Genomic DNA, 25016 nt, shown 5'->3' with positions numbered 1-25016 from the left:
TCAGCCTTGTGTGATATTTGCAGTAACTTGGTCCTGATATGATAAATTGTTGTTATCTTTAATTGTTAAATGATTTTCCAACACAAGTCTCCACATACATAAATGACAGCCAGCGAATATTTACCATAATTTAAACCTTGACCTTAATCTTGAATCCATAGTGTCAAAGTATTTATTTTGTTGCGTAATGCTCAAAGGGTTGGTTCATTTATTTTCTGGGGTTTGTGTGTGGGATAAAAATCACAGGATATCTTTTTCTTCAGCACTATTTTTTTTTATAAATTGCTAAGTGAAATTACTTTTCCTGTAAAAATGTCATGTCACTGCATATAATTGTTCAATTTATTTCATCATAACCTTATTCCAACAATCTTGTTGCATTTGCCAGGTTTTCCCCCCGATGCGACTCTCGCCACGCAACATCACTCTACTCGTTGGCTGCGATTTCCAAGTACGCAGTGTGGGCGGACCCCAGCCTCAGTCCCAAGTAGACTATGTCATACGTGACAGTACCACTGCCAGCATCACCAGTAGCGGATTGTTGACGGCAAACGCAGTGGGACGTACCAGAGTGACAGGGAAAGCAATGGGATTGGATACAGAGGCAGGCTCATCAGTTGTGTACTCACAGGTACAGTAATTATTTTAGTACTCCTGTGGTCAGGGTACAGGCTGGTGATTGGTGATTGCACAGAAGTGGCGAGGTCTCCTCCCCTTCTACACGCCGATGCCCAATGGGTCAACTCTCTTGTTGTCAAGACTGTTGTTTAGCCATTCAGTGTGCTTGTTATCAATTCTGTGTTTATGCTTGGCCCACAGCACAGACCATAGAAGTAATAAAAAAAATTAACTTTTAAGTGATTTGAGATTTGTCATAAGTATCCCCAAAGTGTGTGTTTCCGCCACATCCACAGACTCTTTGAGATCAAATTATTTTGACAATTTTTTAAATTCTTGTGTTATATCAATATTCATAAAGAGACAGACATATCAATACTTCTCCTGTAATTATGCAAATGATGTTAGTAGTGATGAATATTTCCTGGGTATTTGATCACAGTAAAAAAAAATGCTGTCAGCGGCTATTTTTCAGTTCTATATAAAAATACTGTAAAGATTTGCCTAATGGCGCATGTGGGTTCCTGTGACATAACTGTAATTTCAGGCACAAACTAAGTGCCTTCCAGTAAAATCCCTTAATTCTTGTTGGGATGTCCAGAGGAGGGAGCTCCAAGAAGACCAAACATGCTGATACAATAGTATTGCACAGATACAACAAGCTTTCTTCCTTTGAATTTGTTAAACAGGACACGGCTGATGTGAACGTAATACAACTTGCCGGGGTCAAGATTCATTCTTCATTACTACGCCTGCAGACAGGAACCGAGATGCCCGTATATGCCATGGGGACCAACGAATATGAAACTCCGTTCACTTTTGGTCACTGCATTCCAGGGCTAGAGTTCTACTGGTCTGTCTCCAACCCTAACGTCTTCCAAGTTGAACCGGTATTTTACGATGGTGGTGTGTCAAGCCGTGCCCCGCATAATGTCGCAATGCGTATACGTACTCTACACGCTGGTGAGGCGACTCTCAGATTGCAGGTCTCTGTAGGAACGGATAGCATGAATCAAGTCAAGAGAAATGCACTGCTGATTGATGAAATACAAATCACGGTAAGTGTGAAGGGAACAAAGTATATGAAGAATAAAGTCAATAGGTTCATTTCTTGGTCTCAATATCGAGAAATGACATCAACATCACTGCTGTCAACTGTTTGGAATTGCTTGGCGTGAGATACTGTTGAACAGTGGCGTTCCTGGATGGAATTACTGTTAGCCAACTGCAATTGTTCATTTTTGACCCATGATTAATTTGAATCAGGGTGCTTGAGAATCTAAAAAGTGGGGAGTAGGGACCCATATATAGATGAATCCAAGGAGCCAATTGATGGTCAGAATATATTCTGCCATTACTGGGTCCCGTCTGCACCAAACTGGTGCTGTGACTGCCCAATTGGGTGATTTAAAGCCACTTAAATATCCATCATATATTGTAATGTGTTGTAAACTTTCATCATTCTTTTGTCTACGTGTAACACGGGTGATATGGAATGCAGTTTAAAATTCCTGCCAAGGCCGCATCATTTCACATTGCAGGTGGGATGGACCCGTCGCGGACCCATCTATGGCTGCCATTGAGGTGTAGGAATGCATGAAATTGTCTATAGGTTTTTGCTCTTCATGTATCTATTCCTGTTATGCTACTTTTATTTCCAGGTATTTGAGAGGTTAGAATTGATCAAACCAGATCCTTGCTGTCACAGTCAGATGCTACTCACACCAAGTACTCAGGCACAGATTAAAACAACAAGGTAAGGAAAGAATTGGCCATTCCAATTGAAATGCATATGCCCTCTATACAAAACATGACCTTAATCTCCTACACAGGGGGTATAGATTTTGAATGGAGTCACCCATTCAGATTACCCTGTTTGAAAAGCACACTCCCTGTGTGGGAGATTAAGGTTATGTCTTCCATAGCAGGTGTATGGATTTCAGATGGAATAGCCCAATGCAGTTGTCAGATAGGTTAAGTCTTCTAAAAGACTAGGATATAGTCTTGAGAAAAAGAAGATAGAGAATTGACACTCTGTACAATTTACGTGCAAACGGCCTATACCGATGTAAGGACAGAAAATGTGACTCTCACGCTAGTCTCCCACACTGACACTCGTCGTTCATACCGCCAGGACCACATAATTAACCGGTTGTGCAGGAGACCAGCTCAAGAGTCACATTTTTTTGTCTTCCGGAGTGTCGCGGTCCTGATATAGTCTGACGTCATGGAAGTGGTTTCCGTTGTGGCAAATGCAGCTGCAAATTTGAGAGAAATAATAAAGCTAGAAAATTTAGCAGAACATTTACAGAATCAAAATGACAGGGTTGTTTGTTGCAAGGGAAAAATGTTGATGCAGTTGCCAGTAACTATGTCCATAAATGTTACAGGAAAATTGCTAATTTTGTGTTCATTGTGGAACTCTCGGTACACCATCAACGTGAGGGCATGCATCGCAGCTCCATCATTTTCAGTTAAAGGTGCCACCACAGGAGAAGCAAGCTCTTGCTAGTAGGCTTCTCGCAGTTAAACCTGATGAAGTGATCGGTATGGTTCAGGCTTTAGCTGATTTTGCAGGCAGAGATTCGTGGTTTACTATGAACATCTTGCAGATTAACGACGAGTTCTTAACAGATGCTGTAGACACATGGCCAGAGTCCCCAGCATATCTGTCTTCCCTAAGCAATGTCAAAGCCATCAATGTGGTTAATGGCGCAGCAGAGCAGCGGTGTGAAACTTAGTGCAGATTTCTTGGCTACAGCCCACAGTGAGAAACATTATCAGAATGTTTTGCAGGTGGTTGAACAAGATAGGAAAAAGACACCCAATCTGCGAAAGCGTCAACTGTATAGCTGCAACTGAACTTTATCTATACTAATAACTTCTAAAAGGAAAGTGACAGTTATGACTTGAAAGATTATGACAACATGATTATTATATTGCCCACTTTCTGATAGTAACAGGTGAAATAACGCAAATAAGAGAAATGTGTGATTTATTATGTATTTAAATACATGGGGCAGCTATTCATTTTAAGGCATGACTAACCTGTGACATCATCCTAGCATGATTGTTATGATTTGTTAAGTATAAGGTGACACATTTTAGTTACAAACACACTGTTTAATGCAGAATCAATATGGCAGCCTTTATTTTACATGTCAAAAAGTGCGTAAAACTAAATAGCTGTCTCATTTGTAGTTCTACCGTTATACTTACAAATAACATTCAAACTTTGAGCTTGCGGAGGACCCATTTTCCGACCTCCATTTGAATTTAAATTTGGAGCACTTATTTAACTTGATAAGTGGCACACTTTAATCACTCAAGCAAAAAATAACATTGACATGAGGGGCGTTTGATGCACCCTAGGCATGGTACTTGTGTAGGTAAGTATTTGCCAACCAGTAATTATGAGAGAACATTCCGAAACTTCATATGTGGATGATTTGAAGTGACCACTAGCTGTCATCAGTTGAATGCAAGCAGGTTGTAAGAGATGATAATCAGTGTTGCCAAACCCGCGATTTGGTAGCCTAATTAGGTGCCTGTTAACCACTACTTGAAAATAGCAAATGCCATTTCTTAAATCTCAGTTTATTCCTAACCAGGATTGGAACAGCCCGAGGATGTCATACCATCTTGCATCAAATTCATGGAATAATTACCTTTGACTAAATACATATCAATTGAATATATGAATACAAAACCCACCCAAGTCCACACTGTGGCCAAATTGAGTTAAGCATGGGAAATTGTTGCTATACATAGGCCTGTCATATGTATGAAAAACAACTCAAATTCATCCTCTGTGTCTATTGAGCATGTGAAAAATAGCATGTATGAAAGAACCACCCAAGTCCATGATTTGAGTCTTGTAACACATTGATTGAAATCCAGTATGTATAAAAGTCCGCTTGTAACACATTCATTGCTGGAGAGTGACTTTTGAAGGAAAAAATGGGCTTAATAAAGGAAAGTGTGTGGTTTATATTACATGGCAGAATGTTTATCAACATTATACATACATGTGTGCTTTATTTTGTATTATCTTACTAGTGGTAATCTCATTCCAATATTGTTGTCTTTGTATATGATTCAAAAAACCACCCAAGTCCAGAATTTAAAATGAACCCCACTAAGTCCCTGAAATGCTAATCGTCATATTTAATACAGTTTAACCCACTCATTTGCAAGTAAAACTTACCATATTGACCAGGTAAATATAATTGAAGGAATTAAAATGATACACAGGTTTTTCTCTCAAAATCACTTCCCATGGACTTGGGTGGGTTTTGTATTCATGTATTCAATTGTTTTGTTTATCAGGGATGGAACTGCTAGGATGTCCTACCAAGTCCTCAGCAACGACCGAGAGCAACTATTAAGGGTCAACTCTCAGGGCTTGGTGACCACTGAAGCCAGGACAGGTCAAGCATCGGTGATGGTCATTGCACATGAGAACTTTGGTGTGAACCAGACGTTGGTGATACTGGTCAAGGTATGAATGAGTGGAAGATGCAATTCATTTCTTTTATGGTATTCAGCAAATGTTGTATATGGAAGAGAAGTGACCCATAACATTTAGACCAAGGGTGAAAACTAGTGACTGATGGTGTTGTTCCATGCCTGCAAGTTGCTTGTTTTAAAAATATGCAGTTTAGGCAATGAGGTTTAATTAAGGTGATACCCTCATAGCCTATTCCCCGATCTCTAGCGTTGGCTGAAAAGATGGCGATCAAGCGATGGGTTTGCTCACTTCGCTCCCACCGTTTCAGGGTTTTTTCCATGAGCTACTTACATCCCTGTATTATAAATACCCTTAAACACCAGAATTCACCTTCAAACCTTCGTCTGCATTCAAAGGTCACGACAAGCCCAAATATGACCCTACAATGTTCTTTACCATATTTCCTCTATTAAACATCCCTCTTCTAATAAATGCCCCTCCAGTCTTTTTGTCAAATTAAATTAAATAAATGCCCCCCCCCCTAATTTACCCCTGAAACAAACAATTTCCATGCTATCTCGTGAAGTAAGCTTACCATGGTGCACACACGATCAGTAGTGGCGTCAGTAATTGAAGAAAGTGACATTGTAGACCAGAAAGTGAACCAGAAATCATTGATCCAAAGTTCATAGTTTGTCATTTCAGCATGATTTTGAAGCTTAAGCTAACAATTTTAACAGGAATATCGTTTTAAGTGACCTTTAATAAATGCCCCCCCCCCTTTTAAAATTTCATGCCCTGGGGACATTTAATAGAGGAAATAGGGAATTTGGACATTTTATATTCACCTATCTCAAATGGAAAAAAAAAATTATATATCAGTTTTTTGCACCTGAGTTTTTCATTTAATTCTTATCAATGTATTGTTTCCCCAGGTAAAACCAGTTTCATACATCGGCATTGACAGCCGTACCGACATCCAGACCACGGACGACAAACTTGCCGTATTCCCCATTGGCGCCACAATATCTATGTCGGTAAACTTTTATGACAATATTGGCGACAAGTTTCACGCTACCAATGCTGTGTTACATCATCGGTTGAATAGATTTGATCTGTTACAGCTGCAGTCTGGCCCTGATAATGGCACTTTTGTAGCGAGGGCTGCACATGCTGGTAGCACTGTACTGAAGGTGAGTCAGTTATCAGTTATCCCTCTCCATGTGCGACAAGTTTTCAAAAAAATTTAAAAATTTGAGAATTGTACATTTTCGTGACCATATTTGGAATCGGCATGAAAAATGCATTGAAATGAGTACAAACAATTAAAACCCAGTATTGTTTCAGTGATTCTTGAGATAAAAGTTTAAACAACTAGAGCGGTTCTCGGGTTGCGCGGTTTTCGGCATACGCGGTTGGTGTGTAAGGTTGTTGGGTGATGGTATGGTAGTGGTTGTGTTTAGATGTGAGTTTCTTTTCAGAACCCTGTATGGGCGTAAGCCTGGATGGTGGATGGGGAGTGTGGGGTGATTAAAGAAGGAAATAATATGGAAATGTAATAGGCCGCACGGCTGTGTAATGTTTATGTTTTACAAGATGCCCAGAGCACGGGTTGGGATATGGGATATCCCCTCGTGGTGACGAGTTCACAACAGGTGTTGGTATTGCTTTACCAAAACAACCCGAGCCGTGTGGTGGAAGTTCAGTTTGTATGTATAGACAGTTTCCTAGCAATATTGACTGTACCCACCAAGTTTCATGCCCATACGACAGATGTTAGTCATTTGACCTCAGATGACCCCTAAGTGACCTTGGATTACCCCAAAAATGACCTTCCAAACATTTGACTATTAATGTTGACTGTACTCACCAAATTTCATGCTGTTATGTCAGTTTTTAGTAATTTGACATCAGATGACCCCTGGGTGACATCGGATGACACCGAAATGACCTTCCAATAATTTGAATCTAAATGTTGACTATACCCACCAAGTTTCGAGCCCATATAACAGTTTTTAGTAATTTGACCTCAAATGCCCCTGGGTGACCTCGGATGACCCGAAATGACCTTCCAAAATTTTACTCTAAGTGTTGACTATACCCACCAAGTTTCGTGCCATTATGACAGTTTTTTAGTCATTTGACCTCAGATGAACCCTGGGTGACCTTGGATGACCCCGAAATCTATTCAGCTCTACAAATACAACTGACCAAGTTTAGGCGATACACCATGTTGTTAAAACCCTGTAGACCCTATAAGGGAACAAACCAAAAGATCGATGACGTCCTATAAACGTAACTAGTTTCATTTCTCAGCCGACCCCTCCTCCCTGCCAGAAAGCGTAATAATGAAATGTTGAAAATTTTGACATAATAATAATAATGACACATTCTTCAGACCGATGGTTTTGTATAAACGTAATCGAGTATTTTTCCCCCCTCACCCCTAAACGAAACTAGTTTCGTTCATAGGACGTCATTGATCTTTTGGTTTGTTCCCTAATACTCGGCATCATCGCACATGTTGACTGCCAAACTTCATCACAACATAAACTTCGAAAACGATCCATTATTCATACTGTCCCATTTATTGATACCTTCTGTTTGTATCAATTGCCAGTGAGCAAAATACACGCTCTGTTCACTGTACACAGCAAGGTATAGGTAGCTATGTGCACGATATTACAACCTCTACCTTGCTGCATTTGATTTGCAGTTCTGACATCTGGCCTGCGCCGGTTTAACAACCAGGTCAGACCTTTGGAGCGGGCTAGACAGGGATGACAGAATGCTGTGTAAGTCATAAATTAAATAAAATTTATTACTTTTGGTAAACAAGGGTTGTCTGAGAAGAAAAAATGTGGAAAGGTGAAAAGCAAAATGAAAAAAAAAAAGAAGAAAAACAGAAGGGGAAAATGGGAGAAAGCGTCACGGTGTCTGATCTCCGCCAAACTCCCCTTTATAATTCATCTCCCCAAATTTTCAGTTTTCCCCTTTTGCGAAATGCTTTCCCCTTTTTCAAATATTTCCCCGTTTAACTTTCCCCTTTTCAAATAGTTTCCCCTTTTCAAATAGTTCCCCTTTTCGACTTTCCCCTTTTCAAATAGTTCCCCTTTTCGACTTTCCCCTTTTCAAATAGTTCCCCCTTTTCGACTTTCCCCTTTTCAAATAGTTCCCCCTTTTCGACTTTCCCCCCTTTTCAAATAGTTCCCCCTTTTCGTCTTTCCCCCTTTTCAAATAGTTCCCCCTTTTCGACTTTCCCCCTTTTCAAATAGTTCCCCTTTTCGACTTTCCCCTTTTCAAATAGTTCCCCTTTTCGACTTTCCCCTTTTCAAATAGTCCCCCTTTTCGACTTTCCCCTTTTCAAATAGTTCCCCCTTTTCAAATAGTTCCCCCTTTTCGACTTTCCCACTTTTCAAATAGTTCCCCTTTTCGACTTTCCCCTTTTCAAATAGTTTCCCCTTGTCGACTTACCCCTTTTCACATAGTTTCCCCTTTTCGACTTTCCCCCTTTTCAAATAGTTCCCCCTTTTCGACTTTCTCCCTTTTCAAATAGTTTCCCCCTTTTCGACTTGCCCCTTTTCAAATAGTTTCTCCTTTCCCCCCTTTCAAATAGTTTCCCCCTTTTCAACTTTCCCCTTTTCATATAGTTTCCCCCTTTTGAATCCCCCTTTTCAAATAGTTTCCCCTTTTTAATTTCCCCTTTTCAAATAGTTTCCCGTTTGAATTACCCCTTTACAAATAATACCTTTTATTTTCACCCATTTTGTAAATAGTTCCCCCTTTTACAAATAATCCCTTTAACTTTCCTCCCGCTTTTCACAAATAGGTTCCCATTTTAAATAGTTTATCCCTTTTTAAATAATACTCCCTTTTTTTTTTTTTCTTCCCGTTTTCCGTGCGTAGGCTTTACCAGTAAGCCTGGACCCTGGAGAGTACCGTGCACTCACTACAGCTCATTTCGCTACATCCATTATTGGAAAGGCGTTCTATATGAATTTGGATACCAACGTAGGTAGATTTATAGCCTGTTGTGCAAGCGCCGCTAAATTCAATGGGTTAGGGATCCGTCAACTTTTTATGCACGTTTATAGAGGGGCTGTACAAAGAGCAAATCCGATATGATTGATAAACCAGATGACGTTCAGAGTGTTAAGCGGGTGAAACTGGCATGCATAAATATTTATGCTGGTCAAATTCATAGCAATGATGTTTGAAAGTCTGTGAAGAACTTGTCTATAAACAGGGATATGTCAGAGACAACAAACAACTGGCTGCCATTGTTACAGAAGCCTAGATAATAAGAATTGTTTGTGCTATATTATTCAAAAGGTTTTTTTTTAAGTAATAGCACCAAAGTTTAAAACAAGCGGTCTTAACAGTGAAATGACAATAAAAGCATACATTTATAAAACGGGCCTGGACAAAATGGGCATTGCATATTTATGACAAGTGTGGCTGTGTGATTTTATGCAACTTTATTTTTAAGCCAGTTCCGAGTAATTTTCGCTATTCTTTGTTTGTCAACAATTCCGTTAACAATAAAAATGTGCTTTCTAATCAAAGGCTCTATGGCGTATATTCAATTGACCAGACAAATGAACCAGGGACTTCGGTCAGTGGTGCACGCCTCAAAAATCCAAAAAAGAATTAGTAGGCCCTATTATGTTAGATGGAGAATTAAGTAGCAATTAAGCCTAGTCTTTTTTTAAAGTCGAGACAAGTCCAAAATAATAACGATTAATAAGCCAATCGAATTGATTCGAATTCCAAACTCCTGGCCTTTTCCTGGGTCTATATTTAGTTGCATGATATAGGCCTAATTCAGATTATGATTTTTCTTAAATGTAGATCTATATCCTATAGAATTCATAAATTACACAATAAGTATCATTTTATTCATTTTATTTAGCTCAGTAAAAAGGAGGATATTTACAAAACGGTGAAAGTAAAAGGGGATATTTACAAAACGGGTGAAAGTAAAAAGGGGATATTTACAAAGCGGGTGAAAGTAAAAAGGGGATATTTACAAAAGCGGGTGAAAGTAAAAGGGGATATTTACAAAGCGGGTGAAAGTAAAAAGGGGATATTTACAAAGCGGGTGAAAGTAAAAGGGGATATTTACAAAACGGGTGAAAGTAAAAAGGGGATATTTACAAAACGGGTGAAAGTAAAAAGGGGATATTTACAAAGCGGGTGAAAGTAAAAGGGGATATTTACAAAACGGTGAAAGTAAAAGGGGATATTTACAAAACGGGTGAAAGTAAAAAGGGGATATTTACAAAGCGGGTGAAAGTAAAAGGGGGATATTTACAAAGCGGTGAAAGTAAAAAGGGGATATTTACAAAGCGGGTGAAAGTAAAAAGGGGATATTTACAAAACGGTGAAAGTAAAAAGGGGATATTTACAAAAGCGGGTGAAAGTAAAAGGGGGAAATTTAAAGCGGGAATTATTTGTTAAAGGGGACCTATTTACAAAATGGGTAAAAATAAAAGGGGAACTATTTACAAAAAGGGGGAACTATTTGCAAACAGGGGAAATTAAAAAGGGGGAATTATTTGTAAAAAGGTGGGGGGGAAGTAAAAATCGGGAAATTAAAAATAAAAGGGGGAATTTGGCGGAGATCAGACACCGTAGAAACGGGAGGGAAATTATGATTTCCTTTCTCCATGCTCAAAATTAAATGTTGAGATTAAAGTTTTAATTTTTCGTTGGAAAGGGTGTGCCCGAAAGTGATTGCGTATTAAAACAAGCGTTAACAAACAAAAACAAAATTCCCTGAATTGTTATGCCAAAATAAAAAATTTAATCTTGTAACTTTTTGGCTCTATGTAAAGTTTGGAAGGATTTTTGTTTCTCAAAAAAGAAAAAAAATCTGGGGTCATAATGAGTCAAAAGATGTGTTTTATACAGTAAATGAAGTAAAAATTATGATGTGCAGTGATTATGCCACGTTATTAAATTTCTAATCTTAATATTTCGTCTTTTGTCAAAATTCAAAAAGTATTTAGTTTTGTTTAGTTGTATGCGTTAAAATACCCAAACAATTAAATTTCTGACTTGAAACAGTTCTTTCAGGGACACCCTGTATATAGCATGTTTGTACTACAGTATCGATTTTATTGAAGGTCACTGGTAAATAAACACTTGATAGTCTGTGCCTCGGGCCAGACTGTATGTGGCTATCACGATGTTTGTTCGGATCGCCCGACACAAATTGGCTGTGTAGGAGACTAGGTCTGTGCAAACAAATTAACGACTTTATAGCGGGCGCGAGTGTTAAAAAAAGCAACACAAAAGCAAACAAAAAATACACCCATTGCCCGCTATTTACCGCACGAAATGAACGACTCTAATCATGTACCGCACTAAATGAACGACTCTAATCAGCTGCGGCAATTCCCCAATGGTGGATAGGCCTATTCTATACACGTATTCTTATTCGTGCATTTGACGGACTTGGGTGTTTTTGTTTTTGTTAAATATCTCCTCTCCTGAACACATATTATTATAGAAAATCTATCTACTTCTTCATTCGATTACATACTATATACCCTGCAACTTTCAATCTATACAGTGGCTAGATAAACCCTTAAACGTGCGAACAAATATTGCAAAACAAAATTAAAGTATGGCTCTCCGCCTATGGCTCCGCCCATACAAAAATCATGATTTATAGCAACACAGATGAACTTACATGAACAAACAAATATATTCCTTTGAAGTTTGTGCGCAGGTCAATGTATGGAAATTCATGATCGTGAATTTAAAAACAAGGGAAACAGTTCATAATTGGAGAACTTTGGACTCTAGTTATACCCCTTCAGCAAAATGCATAAAGAAAACCCTATTCTATTGTTATTTCTTTTTGTCTAGGTGTGGGATGAGACCAGTCCATGGATTGAGGATTATGTCATCGTCCCTGTCGGTAGTGTTGTAGAGCCAGAGGAAGACCTGACAGTAGGTGATGTTGTCTGCTTTACATCATCACTGTTAACCGATGAAGGTAGGTATAAATGGATAAAAACAAATTGACTTTCCTTGATGCCTTTGTGATTAATTTGAATCCTGACTACCTACTCATGCCTTTTTGGTTAGTTTGACTACCTACTCATGTTCTAACTACCTACTCAGAAATAGGTTCTCATTATTATCATACAAAAAGCACCAACATGCTCTTTACCAAATGAGGCAGTATACAAATGATCACCAGTGCAGTGCTCAATTAATGCATCCAAGTTAGCGATGATCGCAGGAAGAACACCGAGCCGAAATTGGTATACCAATTTTCACCCTGATGTGTCAGTGGCGTTGAGGCATGCACGCATCTATGCGGCGTCTTTAGGTGTGTGTACACCAGCACTTTGGGCGAATGCTAGCAATTTAAAGATGTATGGAAGGAAATGTCACTAACGTCACTGCCATATCAGGATGAAAAATGTTATGGTATGCCTATCACTTGGGACATTTAGAGAATAAAGGTATTGGTTTTAGCCACCGGAGTGCATCTATCGTCTCATATAACACGGGCGACATCAAAATTTTCAAAACATTTTTGCCCCAAAAAGCAAGTTATAGGCCCTAAATTACTTGTTATTGAAGGTCGGAAACCGTAGAAATACTGCTACTTAAAAAAAAAATTGCCAATTTTTTTTTATAAAGTTGATAAAGTTGTACATTTTTTATTACTTTTGCTTCTATTGAACAGTCAGGGACACATTGAATTTGTATGTGTTGCTAGCTGTTCAATAGAAGCAAAAGTAATTAAAATGTACAACAATCAACTTTGTAAAAAAATTGGCATTTTTTTTTTTTTTTTAGTAGCAGTATTGCTCAGGTTTCAAACTTCAATAACAAGTAACAAGGCCTATAACTTGCTTTTTATGCAAAAATAGTTTTTGAAAATTAAAGAAAAAAAGGGGGGGGGGTGGTCAAAAATGTGATGAATCATCAATGTCATATTGCGCACTATATATATATCAATTTCAGCCAATTAAGCCATGTTATTAGGCAAAAAAATAACTTTGAAGAATGCTTCTTATGTACAAAAGTATAGGAAACCGAACATTTAAAACCACTTTTTTAGGATGAAGGAATCATTTTTTCAAAAAAGTCTAAAATGAGTTTTTATGTCAAAAATGGCCTTTTGGGGTGCTAAATCTGCTAACATTGGCTGGGCTTAGGTACCTAATTTACATATTTTACGGTATAATTTTGAGAAAACAAGCCAAGATAACAGCCTTGAAGAAGATTACATGTATAATAGATATTTTCCAAGGCTGTTATCTAGGCTTGTTTTTTCAAAAATAACCTTATTTTTAATCCATTTAAATGTAATTTTCCCCTCAGAAATTGTGTCTCCTGTAGTGTAAAATGTGTAGAAACCCTCTGGCTTCACCCCACCGCGGCCCTTGAATGGACCCCGGCCGTATTACGCGAGCGCTACACTCGCTTCGCTCGTTACGCTTCGCAAATTTTCAGGTTTTTTGACAATGAGTCACTGGCATCCCTGTCATATCGGGAGATTTTATACCCAGCGTTTGTCGCAAAGCTTGATGAAAGGAATGTTTGATTGCTGGGGTTTAGCTATTGGACCAGGGAAAACTACTCTCTATCACTAACAATGTCTAATTGTTTTTCATCCACTAGGTCAGCGTGGATCGTGGAGATCATCTAATCCTGCAGTGATTAAGATGGATAGCTCTACTGGGGTTGGTGTGGCTGTTGGACCAGGGATAGCTACTCTATCACTAACAATGTCTTGTTGTTTTTCATCCACTAGGTCAGCGTGGATCGTGGAGATCATCTAATCCTGCAGTGATTAAGATGGATAGCTCTACTGGGGTTGGTGTGGCTGTTGGACCAGGGATAGCTACTCTATCACTAACAATGTCTTGTTGTTTTTCATCCACTAGGTCAGCGTGGATCGTGGAGATCATCTAATCCTGCAGTGATTAAGATTGATAGCTCTACTGGGGTTGGTGTGGCTGTTGGACCAGGGATAGCTACTCTATCACTAACAATGTCTTGTTGTTTTTCATCCACTAGGTCAGCGTGGATCGTGTAGATCATCTAATCCTGCAGTGATTAAGATGGATAGCTCTACTGGGGTAGGTGTGGGTGTAGGACCAGGGACAGTTACTCTATCACTAACAATGTCTTGTTGTTTTTCATCCACTAGGTCAGCGTGGATCGTGGAGATCATCTAATCCTGCAGTGATTAAGATTGATAGCTCTTCTGGGGTTGGTGTGGCTGTTGGACCAGGGATAGCTACTCTCTATCATGATATTGCTAACAAGCTGGAAACGGAGACTGAAGTAAGTAATCTGTCACTATAGTCTATATATCTACCTCCCGTCACCGGCACTAGGTTTGAAGTTCAGCATGTTCTGTGTTGGCTTAGTGTTGTTTCTTGCGTGTACATATGCGCCACTTAGACCGTGCGCCACTTTGACCGTGCGCGTAAAAGTATGTACATGCACCAAGTAACGCTTAGCTAACATAGAACACGCTGAACTTCAAAGCTAGTGCCACTGACTGGAGGTAGATATAGGTCTATATAGAGTATAGGGAGAGATGGAAATTGATACATTTGAAAAACAAAGTTAGTGCAATGAGTTATCACAGACTCTTGAATGTAAAGTTATGGAATTTTGAAAAATGGCAAAATGAATAAATAAATATTGTACAGCACCTGTATCAAAGCGCTTTACATTTATTCCGCTCTCGCAAGAATATGTCGGCATTCATACAATGCTCAAAGCATACTCATACCTTTGGGCAGCGCTCAATGGACAATATTCGTAACAGCTCCCCATTTCTCCCCTGGGTAGAGATAGTCAAGTGAGGTAACACGACACAGCCGGGGTTGGAACTCACAATCCGTGAAGCAGAGCCCGTACTGCTGTGTCACCGTGGAAATTGAATATTGGTCATGGATATACGTACCAGGTAGTTGTTAAAAGTTATGGAGAGGTCATGGAAAATTCATTTCAAAGTGAAATTGAGAATGAGAATCTGTAGAAGAGAGAAATGAAAAGAAACATTGGGAACAAGTTGTCTTTGATAAAGATTCTGCTGAGCTAGAAAGCTCAGACCACTAATCAACCAGTGCATACTAAAAAGTAAGATATCTTCCCACTTCTGATGTAAAGCACCATGTGCTTATTAGAATGGGAACTAACAATACTGCCTTTGCCACTCAGAACTAAACCAAACCGACTTTTTAGGTTCTCTGGATGGTCCCACAACACATTCAAGATGTTCCCGAAATTAAAAAGTGGTCCTGATTAGGGTGTAGGGGTCAATCAAAGGTCAGCACAGGGCCAAATTTCAAACTTGCTAAAATTTTTGTTAACAAACAATATTCTTTTTTTTTTTTTTTAAACCCATAAGATGAGAGGAATACTCCAGTTGAAATCCATACACCCCCTATAGAAGACATGACCTTAATCTCCTACATAGGGAGTGTGAATTTCAAATGGAGTCACTCATTCAGGTGACCCCATTTCAAATTCTCACTCCCTGTGTAAAAGATTAAGGTCATGTCTTCCATAGAGGGGTATATGGATTTCAGCTGGAATAGCCCATTCTGTTCTGTTTATATATATAGTAATATTGAACTAACCTGTATGTTTATTTACCTCACAGGTTACTGTGCGTCCAGTTAGCCGTGTTTCTTTGGATAGTGATGACATCAGGTACTTGACAACTATATCCCAAGATGAACCTTACAAAGTGACGGTTACCCTCAACCAGTCACCAAGCATCAAAGGTAAGATTTAGGGGTTCATTCATAAGATTGAGGGCATAAACAGCGATCATGCCCGAAATCCTATGAATGAACCCCGTTCATACATATCCAACATTCTTAGCAATTCAATACAGATGAAAATAATAAGGGTTTACAAGTTTAAATAACATTTCCATACTGTTTTCCTTCATAAATTGGAAGAAAATGAGTAGGCCTACTTGCAGGAAGCAGCTCGGCTCATGAGGTCAACGGCCGGGAGTCAACGCGTGATACGCATTATCTTTTGCGCTCCGCGTGAGATGGGCGCAGTGACATGTGCATGTACGCAACACTAGCAAATCGTGGATCGTGTTAATTGGGTTCCAACGCTGCGTGACGCAGCTTGTTTATGCCCTGCGTACTGGTCATAAACAGAATTTATGACCAGCAAACAAGGGCCCAAATCCAATCAGAAACGTTGTTATATAGTGAGTATGTATGAATTGTTCATCATTGATAAGACTGATACAAGGTGGCATTTTATATTGATTAACATGCATGTGTTATGACATCATTTGCAATAATTGGACTTGAACCAATGTCTGATCCCTTTTAAATTTAGAATGATTAATAATTAGCATGATTAATTGTTATGTTCTGTTGGTTATTTAGTTCTCTTTCTTTTTTTCTTTCATAGGGAACAATGCAAGTGCCTTCTTGTCAGCCAGCAAAGTCAACCTACCAGCGCCCCCTATCCAGTGCCATCTGCGATTTAATAACCACGCTATCAGGGTACAAGCATCGGAGCTATTCCATACATATCCAGCATTTGACCCCGTTACAGGTAAGTAAGGACAGGACGGTATGTGCTGTTGCTTTTCGAGAACACTTTAGCACTTCAGACACTCCCACAGTATGCAAGTCACCAATTAAAGTACATGGAGCACTTGCTTCCCTTTGAATTAACTCTCTCTATGTGGGTGTCGACTGCAGACGACAAGTTTAAAATTTTCTTTAAATATTAACAAATTTTCTTAAAATATTAACAAATTTTCTTAAAACATTAACAAATTTTCTTAAAATATTAACAAATTTTCTTAAAATATTTACAAATTTTCATAAAATATTCACAAATTTTCATGACCATATTTGCTATCTGATCCGATCTGATCCGATAAGGGCAAACCAGAATTTTTTTTATTGGCCTAATGTTATAGAGAGTTGTGCTAATCTTGTTGATGATTTTACTTGGGTATGTTTTATTTCACAAAACACAGGCCAGTACTACTGCGGCATCACACAGTTACAAAGCAAGCACTCACCACACTACCTCAGCACGCTAGCAGCCGATCTAGCACTGTCTGTCACCGTCCCTCGACGCACAGGTCAGACAGAGGTCAGATCAGATATAGTGACCTTGACCTTTGTACCTCACATGTATGTACAGCCTACTATGCTGTCACTAAGTTTGAGTCAGAAATCTGCAGAGATTACAGTGGAAGGAGTGGAGACCACTTTGAAAGCCTTGGTGGTAAGTTGCCATTTGTAAGGAAGTTGTTGATATGTTGAATTCTTGATTAGGTTGAAAAGTGATAGACTACTCTGAAATCCTTGGTGGTAAGTTGTTATTTGTAAGAAAGTTGGCATTTGTAAGAAAGTTCTTATGTTGAATTCTTGATAATGCTTGGGAAGTGATTAGGTTGATGATGAAAGAGGGTCAAGTGGACACAAGGTCAAGGGGCAAGGAAACTACTTTATAATGACACGGTCCCAGAGAAGATATATAACACTTTCCACAATGCATTTCTTCCCTGTACTGACTTGCTATTCAGTGCAACATGAGTCAATAGTGATAGGAATACCTCAAAACAAAAGAGTTATATAACTCTTTAGTTCTCATACCCACTGACTACAGTTTCCGTCAGAGAAGAAGGGCAGTTGTTTACATTTTGAGAGTGTGCAGAGCGTAAACACGGAAGTGGGTTCTGATTGGCTGAATCAATCATAGCAACAGACCGATAATCTGATTGGCCGATAATGCGTCCAAACGTTGGTCAACACAGATCGGCACCCCTTGGAGGACACGCAAAGCTCCACGTATGTCGCTCATTAACAGGGCAATCGCGTCAATCTGCCATTCTTCTCTGAAACCCAGTGTACACTAGTACTTTGCAAATAACATCTTTTCAATAGAATTCATTGGAATATGGGCAAGCTCGGTTAAGACCTGGGTGATATAACCTTTGCAATGCATTATGGGAAGACCTTTTCTCTGGTTCCAATTTGCCAGGTAAATTAATCATGTAGTTGAATACTAGTTTCATTGTTATTTTCCCTGCTCATGCCACAGGTTACCGTAGATGATGCACAGTCACAGCTACTAGAAGTAGGCAAACCTTACAGCACAAGCGCCTCATCCCTACAGTACCCTATACGTCTAGTAGAGAAGACGGTAACACAGATGGGTCCAGTAGTGACAAATGCCAAGGCAGAAGTTTATAACACACTGACTGGAGAGAAGATGGTGTTGCCGGTTCATGTTAACCTGGTGCCAATCAAGGAACAACCACAGAGTAAGTGCATGTTTTGAGGTAAAGGTAAAGGAGGCAACCTGTATATAAACAGTGAATGGAGTGCCCATCTCTCTTTCATATGTGATTAGGCCAGACTCCTCCATGTAATGTTGCAGTCTGTTACCTTCCCAGTACTGATGAATGCCTGTACCCATCTATACACCTGGGTAGAGATATAATAAAGCACTTTACTCAAGTGCACAACATGCATGGTCACAGTGGGGCTCGAACCCACAATCTCAAGATCATGAGGCCTGTACTCTACTGCTAGACCACACCCGCCCCCAAGTATAAGATGTCATTTGTGTGTCAGTCTCTCTGTTTGTGCATCAGTTTTTCAAGGCCAAAGTGTGTATTAAAAAAGAAAACTTTGTGATTTGTAGTGTGCTGTGCCACATGCACAGGCCTCTCCACACTTTACAGATACATGCTGACCCCTGTGGCCCAAATCAATCTATAATGCAGCTAAGAAATGCACACCCTCTTCATACCACAATAAACTGTCGCAGCCAGGATCTTTGCAACCAAGATCAGCTCCCCAGGTTTTGTATAACGGGCCAATTAGCAGTGATTTCTTGTCCAAAAGAAGTAACTCAACAGTGTCCCACTTTATCACGTTAATAATAACGGAAATAAGGCCATAATAATAATATAGTGTACGTTTTCCATAAGTGTCCCAACACATTTTGGCCATGGTTGTAGTTACAAGTGAAATTACACAATGATCTCAAAAAATACAGTTTTGTATGGCAAAATACTTTCATTCATTCATTCATTCATTTAAAAAATACAGTTTTTGGGGTCTGTGAGTACAGTTTCTTGAGTTGCAAGGTTGGCATCCCTGAGTGGGGTAGGTGATATTGAATTACGTGGATGAACTGTATTATGCAATAAATAGGTATATTCGATTATGGCAACATCATTGGGCTACATCCCTATACCCCATGCACCCCATATGGGAGATATAACCTTAATATCCCACAACAGGGAGTATGAATTTCAAATACAGTCACCCATTCTGGTATCCCTATTTGAAATTCACATTCCCTCTGTGGGAGTTTAAGGTAATGTCTTCCATGGGGGGTGGATGTATGGATTTAAACTAGAATAAGCCATTTGAGAGCTGCAGTTGACATCTTATGCAACTAATAAATTTCCATTTTTTCCCTCAGTTGTTCAAGAACCCAAGATCAGTGGTTGGGCTCGTGTCATCCAAGTTGTCCTTAACAACTACCAGAATTGGCTTTTCCTAATCATCCTAATCCTGGCAATAGCTGGCGCTGTTCTCATCGGCTACCACGTCTTTCTCGCACCACGTTACTATTACACAGCCACAGGTCCTGCTTTCCTGTCTCCAGGAACACCCATGCATCCTTCACCGCCACCATATGGGCCACCATCAGCAGGTAAGGGTTGTACAAGCTGTATATTGATTCACAATCAGGGGATCATTTTCTCCTCACTTTGCATGAATTAAAGGCTTAATGTACGATTTCCTTCAAATTTTAAATTTGTCATTATACACTCAAAATGCTGAAATAATACTAGTAATAATTATCGGGAATGGTTTCTGTTAATTTTGAGCTGAAATAACGAGGTAAAGTGAAAGAAACACTGCTTGTTATTTTGGCCGTTTAACACACAGTTCTACGGGAGGACATGAATTATGACTTTATGTCGAACTTTGCTCTGTTTACCTACAAACACAGGAAATTTGGCTGATTCCATGTAGGTGCAAGTTGTGACATGTGTAAACATTACAAATATGCCAAAAAATCAGGTTTGAAAAAAATTAACCAAATTCATATTATAAGATCGTACATTATGACTTTAAAATAGATTCTCACAAACTCATGTGGTGAAAATCAAATGAGAATGAGCTGATTATGCTGTTATTTGTAAATTGATACAACCTAATCCAATAAAATTCCACTTACATGCTTCCTAATTGCCTGGCTTCCATTAGGAAGTGGGGCAATAACCATCTACAGAGACAACTTAAAGGGGCATTTCGTGATCCACAGCCTCATCCCCCACTTTTCTCAAAAAAAGTTGAGATTTTTATATCACTGGAAACCTCTGGCTACATAATGTTTATGTAAAAATATTTCTTGCAGATTAATTCATTTTGCAAAGATATCGTGAAATTTGAATTTCGTTCTGGTGCACCAGAACGAAATTACAACGCATTGTCTATGGAGCAGTGTAATACACATAATCATGCATAACTCATAAATGCAAAATCGGAATCAACTGAAATTTTGGGAATAAGCTTTTTCGTGGATATGTACTGAAAAATGTCATAAAAAGAGGATGCTAGGATCACGAAACACTCCTTTAAGTCACATATTTGACAATCTGATTGCTGAAGGAAAATCAACTGGCAACTCTGTTACCAAGCAGCAGAAAACATCAACTGTACACAGATCGTTATTGCAACATAGCAACGATAAAGAAAATCAAATTGAATGAGACTAGTTGTATTTGTGACCCATCACATCGAAACAGACCACCTCGCGGCAGAAATGAAAATGGAGCTTTTAAACACTAGGATAAACTGCTGCTTTTTAGCTTGAAAATGACACCTTACTTGTAATATTGTACAGAGGAACATTATCACAATTTTAAGTGCATTTTCATACAAAAATAGGTCTTTGAATGAAATTCTATTATAATTCAGTAATGAATTGGATGGAAGTTTATAACAGGTTATGTCCATATAATGTCATGATTGTGACATCCAGTAATTGGCAAGGGCCAGTATAAAAAAGCTTGCTCACATGATATGGCATTATTTTCTGCATTTCAATAAAAACAAGTATTCCTGAAAAAAATTGGTGTCAGTTCCAATTTACATTGTCTCAGTTTGAATGTAATGTTAAAGAGAAGTTTTGCACTGTAGCGCTGACAAGAACATGAGTGGTAGTTCATATATCATTAAATAGGCCCACATGTTTTGGCGCAACGTCAGCCTTCTATTCTTCAAATCTTTTCAGAGGGCGCACCACCAAATCACTCCACGATTTATGTACCAGTGAAATTCGGTTAAAATAGTCCACCGCTTATTTGAGCTTGTTGTGGCTTTATTTTCAAAAGATAATTGTCAAAATTCGCCTGTTTTCAGCTCATTTGCTTCTGGCAAGTGTCTACATGAAGGAATCTGAGAAAAAATCCCAATATTTTATTTCAGAGCTGAAGTTTTGGCGCAAATTTGAACAACGTCTGGTTTAAAAAATGAGTAATTTTTTAGGTTTAAATTTGAAATGGAGCCTTGATCTTTGGTTCGAGTTGTATTTTTTCCTGAATGTATTTTATGCTTTCTCTCCCCCACCAGCTCTAAGTACAGATAAAATACAAAAAGCTGAAAAAGGGAAAAAAAAAAAAGATGTGGACACCGTCGGCTTCCCCAGTGTATTATCGGCCGGTGCCATTATCACGTGACTGTAGAAAAATGCTGTTGCCACCAGATATAGGCTAATTAAAACAGCGTATTACTATCAAGACTTATGTTTGAAAGCTGTCCTCAGATCGATGCGTGAAGTTTCCAGTCCATCACACTACGTATTCTATATATTAGTCCATGTCGATATTATCAAGACAGAGATTGCGTCTGATGACGTCATCTGTCAAAGTCGTTGATGATGAACCGGCGTTAACGGCATCTTATTTTAAGCTTATTGTTAATTTTGCACCTTCAAACCGTACAAACCATCTCAAAAGTTAGGTCTTTATAGTAGAAACTTTCTTTAGCGGGGGCACCATGTCAACAATGCCTAGAAAAGTTGCTTTTTGCCTTGTAAAAGTACGTAATTTTTCGGCATTTCCTGGTATCAGGTCGATTCGCCCAAACCAATTAGTCCACAGTTGACTTGGCCATATGCCAATTCATGCATTGGCCCCAAGCTAAGTCAGCCACAAACCAATTCAATATCGACCAAAAGGGATAAACGATTTAATATGTTAATGAATATATGTGACCGTCCATCACGAAACAGCTGTAAAGTCGGCTGGCGGTCAATTTTGTTTTATTTCGTGTTTAGAAAATATATCATAAGCTTTAAAATGAAAAATCATTTGACTCCAAACGATATCCAGAAGTAAAAAAACAAGGGGTTAAGTGCACAACATTACAAAAAAAGTGACTATATCTCATTAACCGATGATCCTACAGATATGCGACCACTGACTTTTTTTTTTGTTCCTTATGACTAAGGGAAAAGTTTGACATATCTCACGACTCTGTAGGAAATGATGTACATCATCATCATCATACATCATCATTTTATTTTCATACAAATCGACATACAAAATATATATAAAAGACACAACATTTGAATGAGGAGATGCTCAAAAGGCCTGAAGCGAGCGCCCCCTTACACTGCCTTAAGTTACAACATACAATTACACAAAGCTAACAAATAAAAGAAAGAGTAGAAGAACATGCAAAGAAAGAAGCAATATAAATATTTATAACATTTCATATAGACATTCCACAGTTCACAGAAGAAATTGATAGTTGGGGTGGAGATGGGTGGGGATGGGTGAGGTCATTAAATAATGCCTAAATATTAGATGTAATTTTTATTAGACTTTTCTTTATTTGTAACTTAAACTGGTTTACTGATTTTGCCATCTTTATATATTTATCAGTAATATTCCATTTCCTAGGACCGGCAGCTCACCGGAAGCCCGTGTTGTGAGGGCCACAATAACTCGTGACTACGTGCCGGACTACGTACAGATACTGTGAACGCTGACTTTTTTGTTCTTTATGACCTGAGGAAAAGTTCGACATATCACATGACTCTTTAGGATATTTGGTTTAAAAGATAGAGGGTTAAGTGCACAAAGTACAACGAATTGGTTCGTGACCGAATGCAAGACATCAAGGCATCTAAATATACAGATTTGGTGTAAAAACAACGGTTATGGAGAAAATCACGAAATAGTTTTGGCCAACTTTTTTGTACTTCAATATACAGGGTTCGAATTAGCATGTGGGCGAATTGGTTTGGGGCTGAATTGACGAATAGTATTGATATCGATATTGATATTTTTACCCACGTGATATTTCGATATGATGATTCGAATTGTCACGTGATCGTCAAACCTGTACTAAAGGTGCAGGAACTGACACAAAAAATTGTTGGGAAAAAGGGGCATTTATCAGAGGAGGCATTTAATAGAATGATATTGACAATACCGTAAAGCATTTAAAAGTATGCATGAAAATTTTGTGAAATTCAAAAAATGTATAAATTTCGTCAAAATTGCATGTTAGAAAAATTATGGTGCCTCACAGTTGCGTTCCATTTTGTTTCCTCTACTACAGGCTATGAATACCAAAGTCCATACCAAAGAGGAGATTCAGGGTTACGGAATCGCAGCGCCAGGAGATCACCCACTAAATTATGGAGTACAGCGTATAGTCCTCAAGAAGGCTCTACACCACAATATTGATGATAGTACTTGTACCCTAGGTAGTCTGTATAGGATAGCTGAACAGGTGTGGTTTGGTGTATGAAGGAGGGATAAACATACTGTGCAATTGTTGACTACGTGTCAACAAGCAGCCCTCTTCGGGCCTGTACCTAAATACCAGTGTGCAGCTTTCTCCAGCTTTGCCTGGAAATTCCTCATTCAATGGGAACTTAGGCATTGTAGCTGTAGCTTGGCTGGGGAAGGCTGCGCACTGGTAAATAGGCATATAAAGCTGTGACTTAATCAAAAGATGTGAAACTTGTGTTCTCAGATACTATTTTGGGTATGGAGCTCCCATAGATTAAATAGTTATAGATAATGCACCAACAGGCAAAGTCCCTGTGCTTTTTGTATAATGAGAATTCCGACATGAGGGTCGATCGTTCTATCAACAATGTGTAACAAATCACGCATGCAAAAAAGCCACACATTGCATGCCCTTCACAGTTACTTGTCTTCGCAAAAGATGTGAAAAATATGCAGTAACAAGCGCACGGTGGGCATAGCAATTTCTTCTGTCCTATTTTATGGAACAATTTGCCTGCATTAACAGGTGGTACTGGTTAGTGAACCATTTGGTGTTATTAATAGTCTATGTTAGCTCCATGCTAAACCTGGTACTGCCAGTTAGTGAACCATCTGGTGTTATTAATAGTCTATGTTAGCTCCATGCTAAACCTGGTACTGCCAGTTAGTGAACCATCTGGTGTTATTAATAGTCTATGTTAGCTCCATGCTAAACCTGGTACTGCCAGTTAGTGAACCATCTGGTGTTATTAATAGTCTATGTTAGCTCCATGCTAAACCTGGTACTGCCAGTGAGTGAACCATCTGGTGTTATTAATAGTCTATGTTAGCTCCATGCTAAACCTGGTACTGCCAGTTAGTGAACCATCTGGTGTTATTAATAGTCTATGTTAGCTCCATGCTAAACCTGGTACTGCCAGTTAGTGAACCATCTGGTGTTATTAATAGTCTATGTTAGCTCTATGCTAAACCTGGTACTGCCAGTTAGTGAACCATCTGGTGTTATTAATAGTCTATGTTAGCTCCATGCTAAACCTGGTACTGCCAGTTAGTGAACCATCTGGTGTTATTAATAGTCTATGTTAGCTCCATGCTAAACCTGGTACTGCCAGTTAGTGAACCATCTGGTGTTAT

General features: G+C 38.9%; 1 protein-coding gene across 1 annotated transcript in view; it reads left to right on the top strand.

The window, feature by feature from the left end:
* The window catches only part of LOC140139927 (nuclear pore membrane glycoprotein 210-like), a 73944-nt gene extending 49276 nt beyond the window's left edge, over positions 1–24668 (top strand). The window contains 13 exon segments of the mRNA XM_072161707.1: positions 389–631; positions 1308–1676; positions 2280–2374; positions 4948–5119; positions 6004–6261; positions 11945–12074; positions 14250–14386; positions 15720–15843; positions 16499–16645; positions 17079–17332; positions 18152–18374; positions 19547–19780; positions 23707–24668. Of these exon segments, the coding sequence (XP_072017808.1) occupies positions 389–631; positions 1308–1676; positions 2280–2374; positions 4948–5119; positions 6004–6261; positions 11945–12074; positions 14250–14386; positions 15720–15843; positions 16499–16645; positions 17079–17332; positions 18152–18374; positions 19547–19780; positions 23707–23834 (2514 nt within the window). The 3' untranslated portion in view covers positions 23835–24668.
* The last annotated feature ends 348 nt before the right edge of the window (positions 24669–25016 follow it).

This window comes from Amphiura filiformis, chromosome 18 (genome assembly GCF_039555335.1).
Source record: "Amphiura filiformis chromosome 18, Afil_fr2py, whole genome shotgun sequence".
NCBI classification, from domain to species: Eukaryota; Metazoa; Echinodermata; class Ophiuroidea; order Amphilepidida; family Amphiuridae; genus Amphiura; species Amphiura filiformis.
This window is presented reverse-complemented; position numbering and strand designations above follow the sequence as displayed.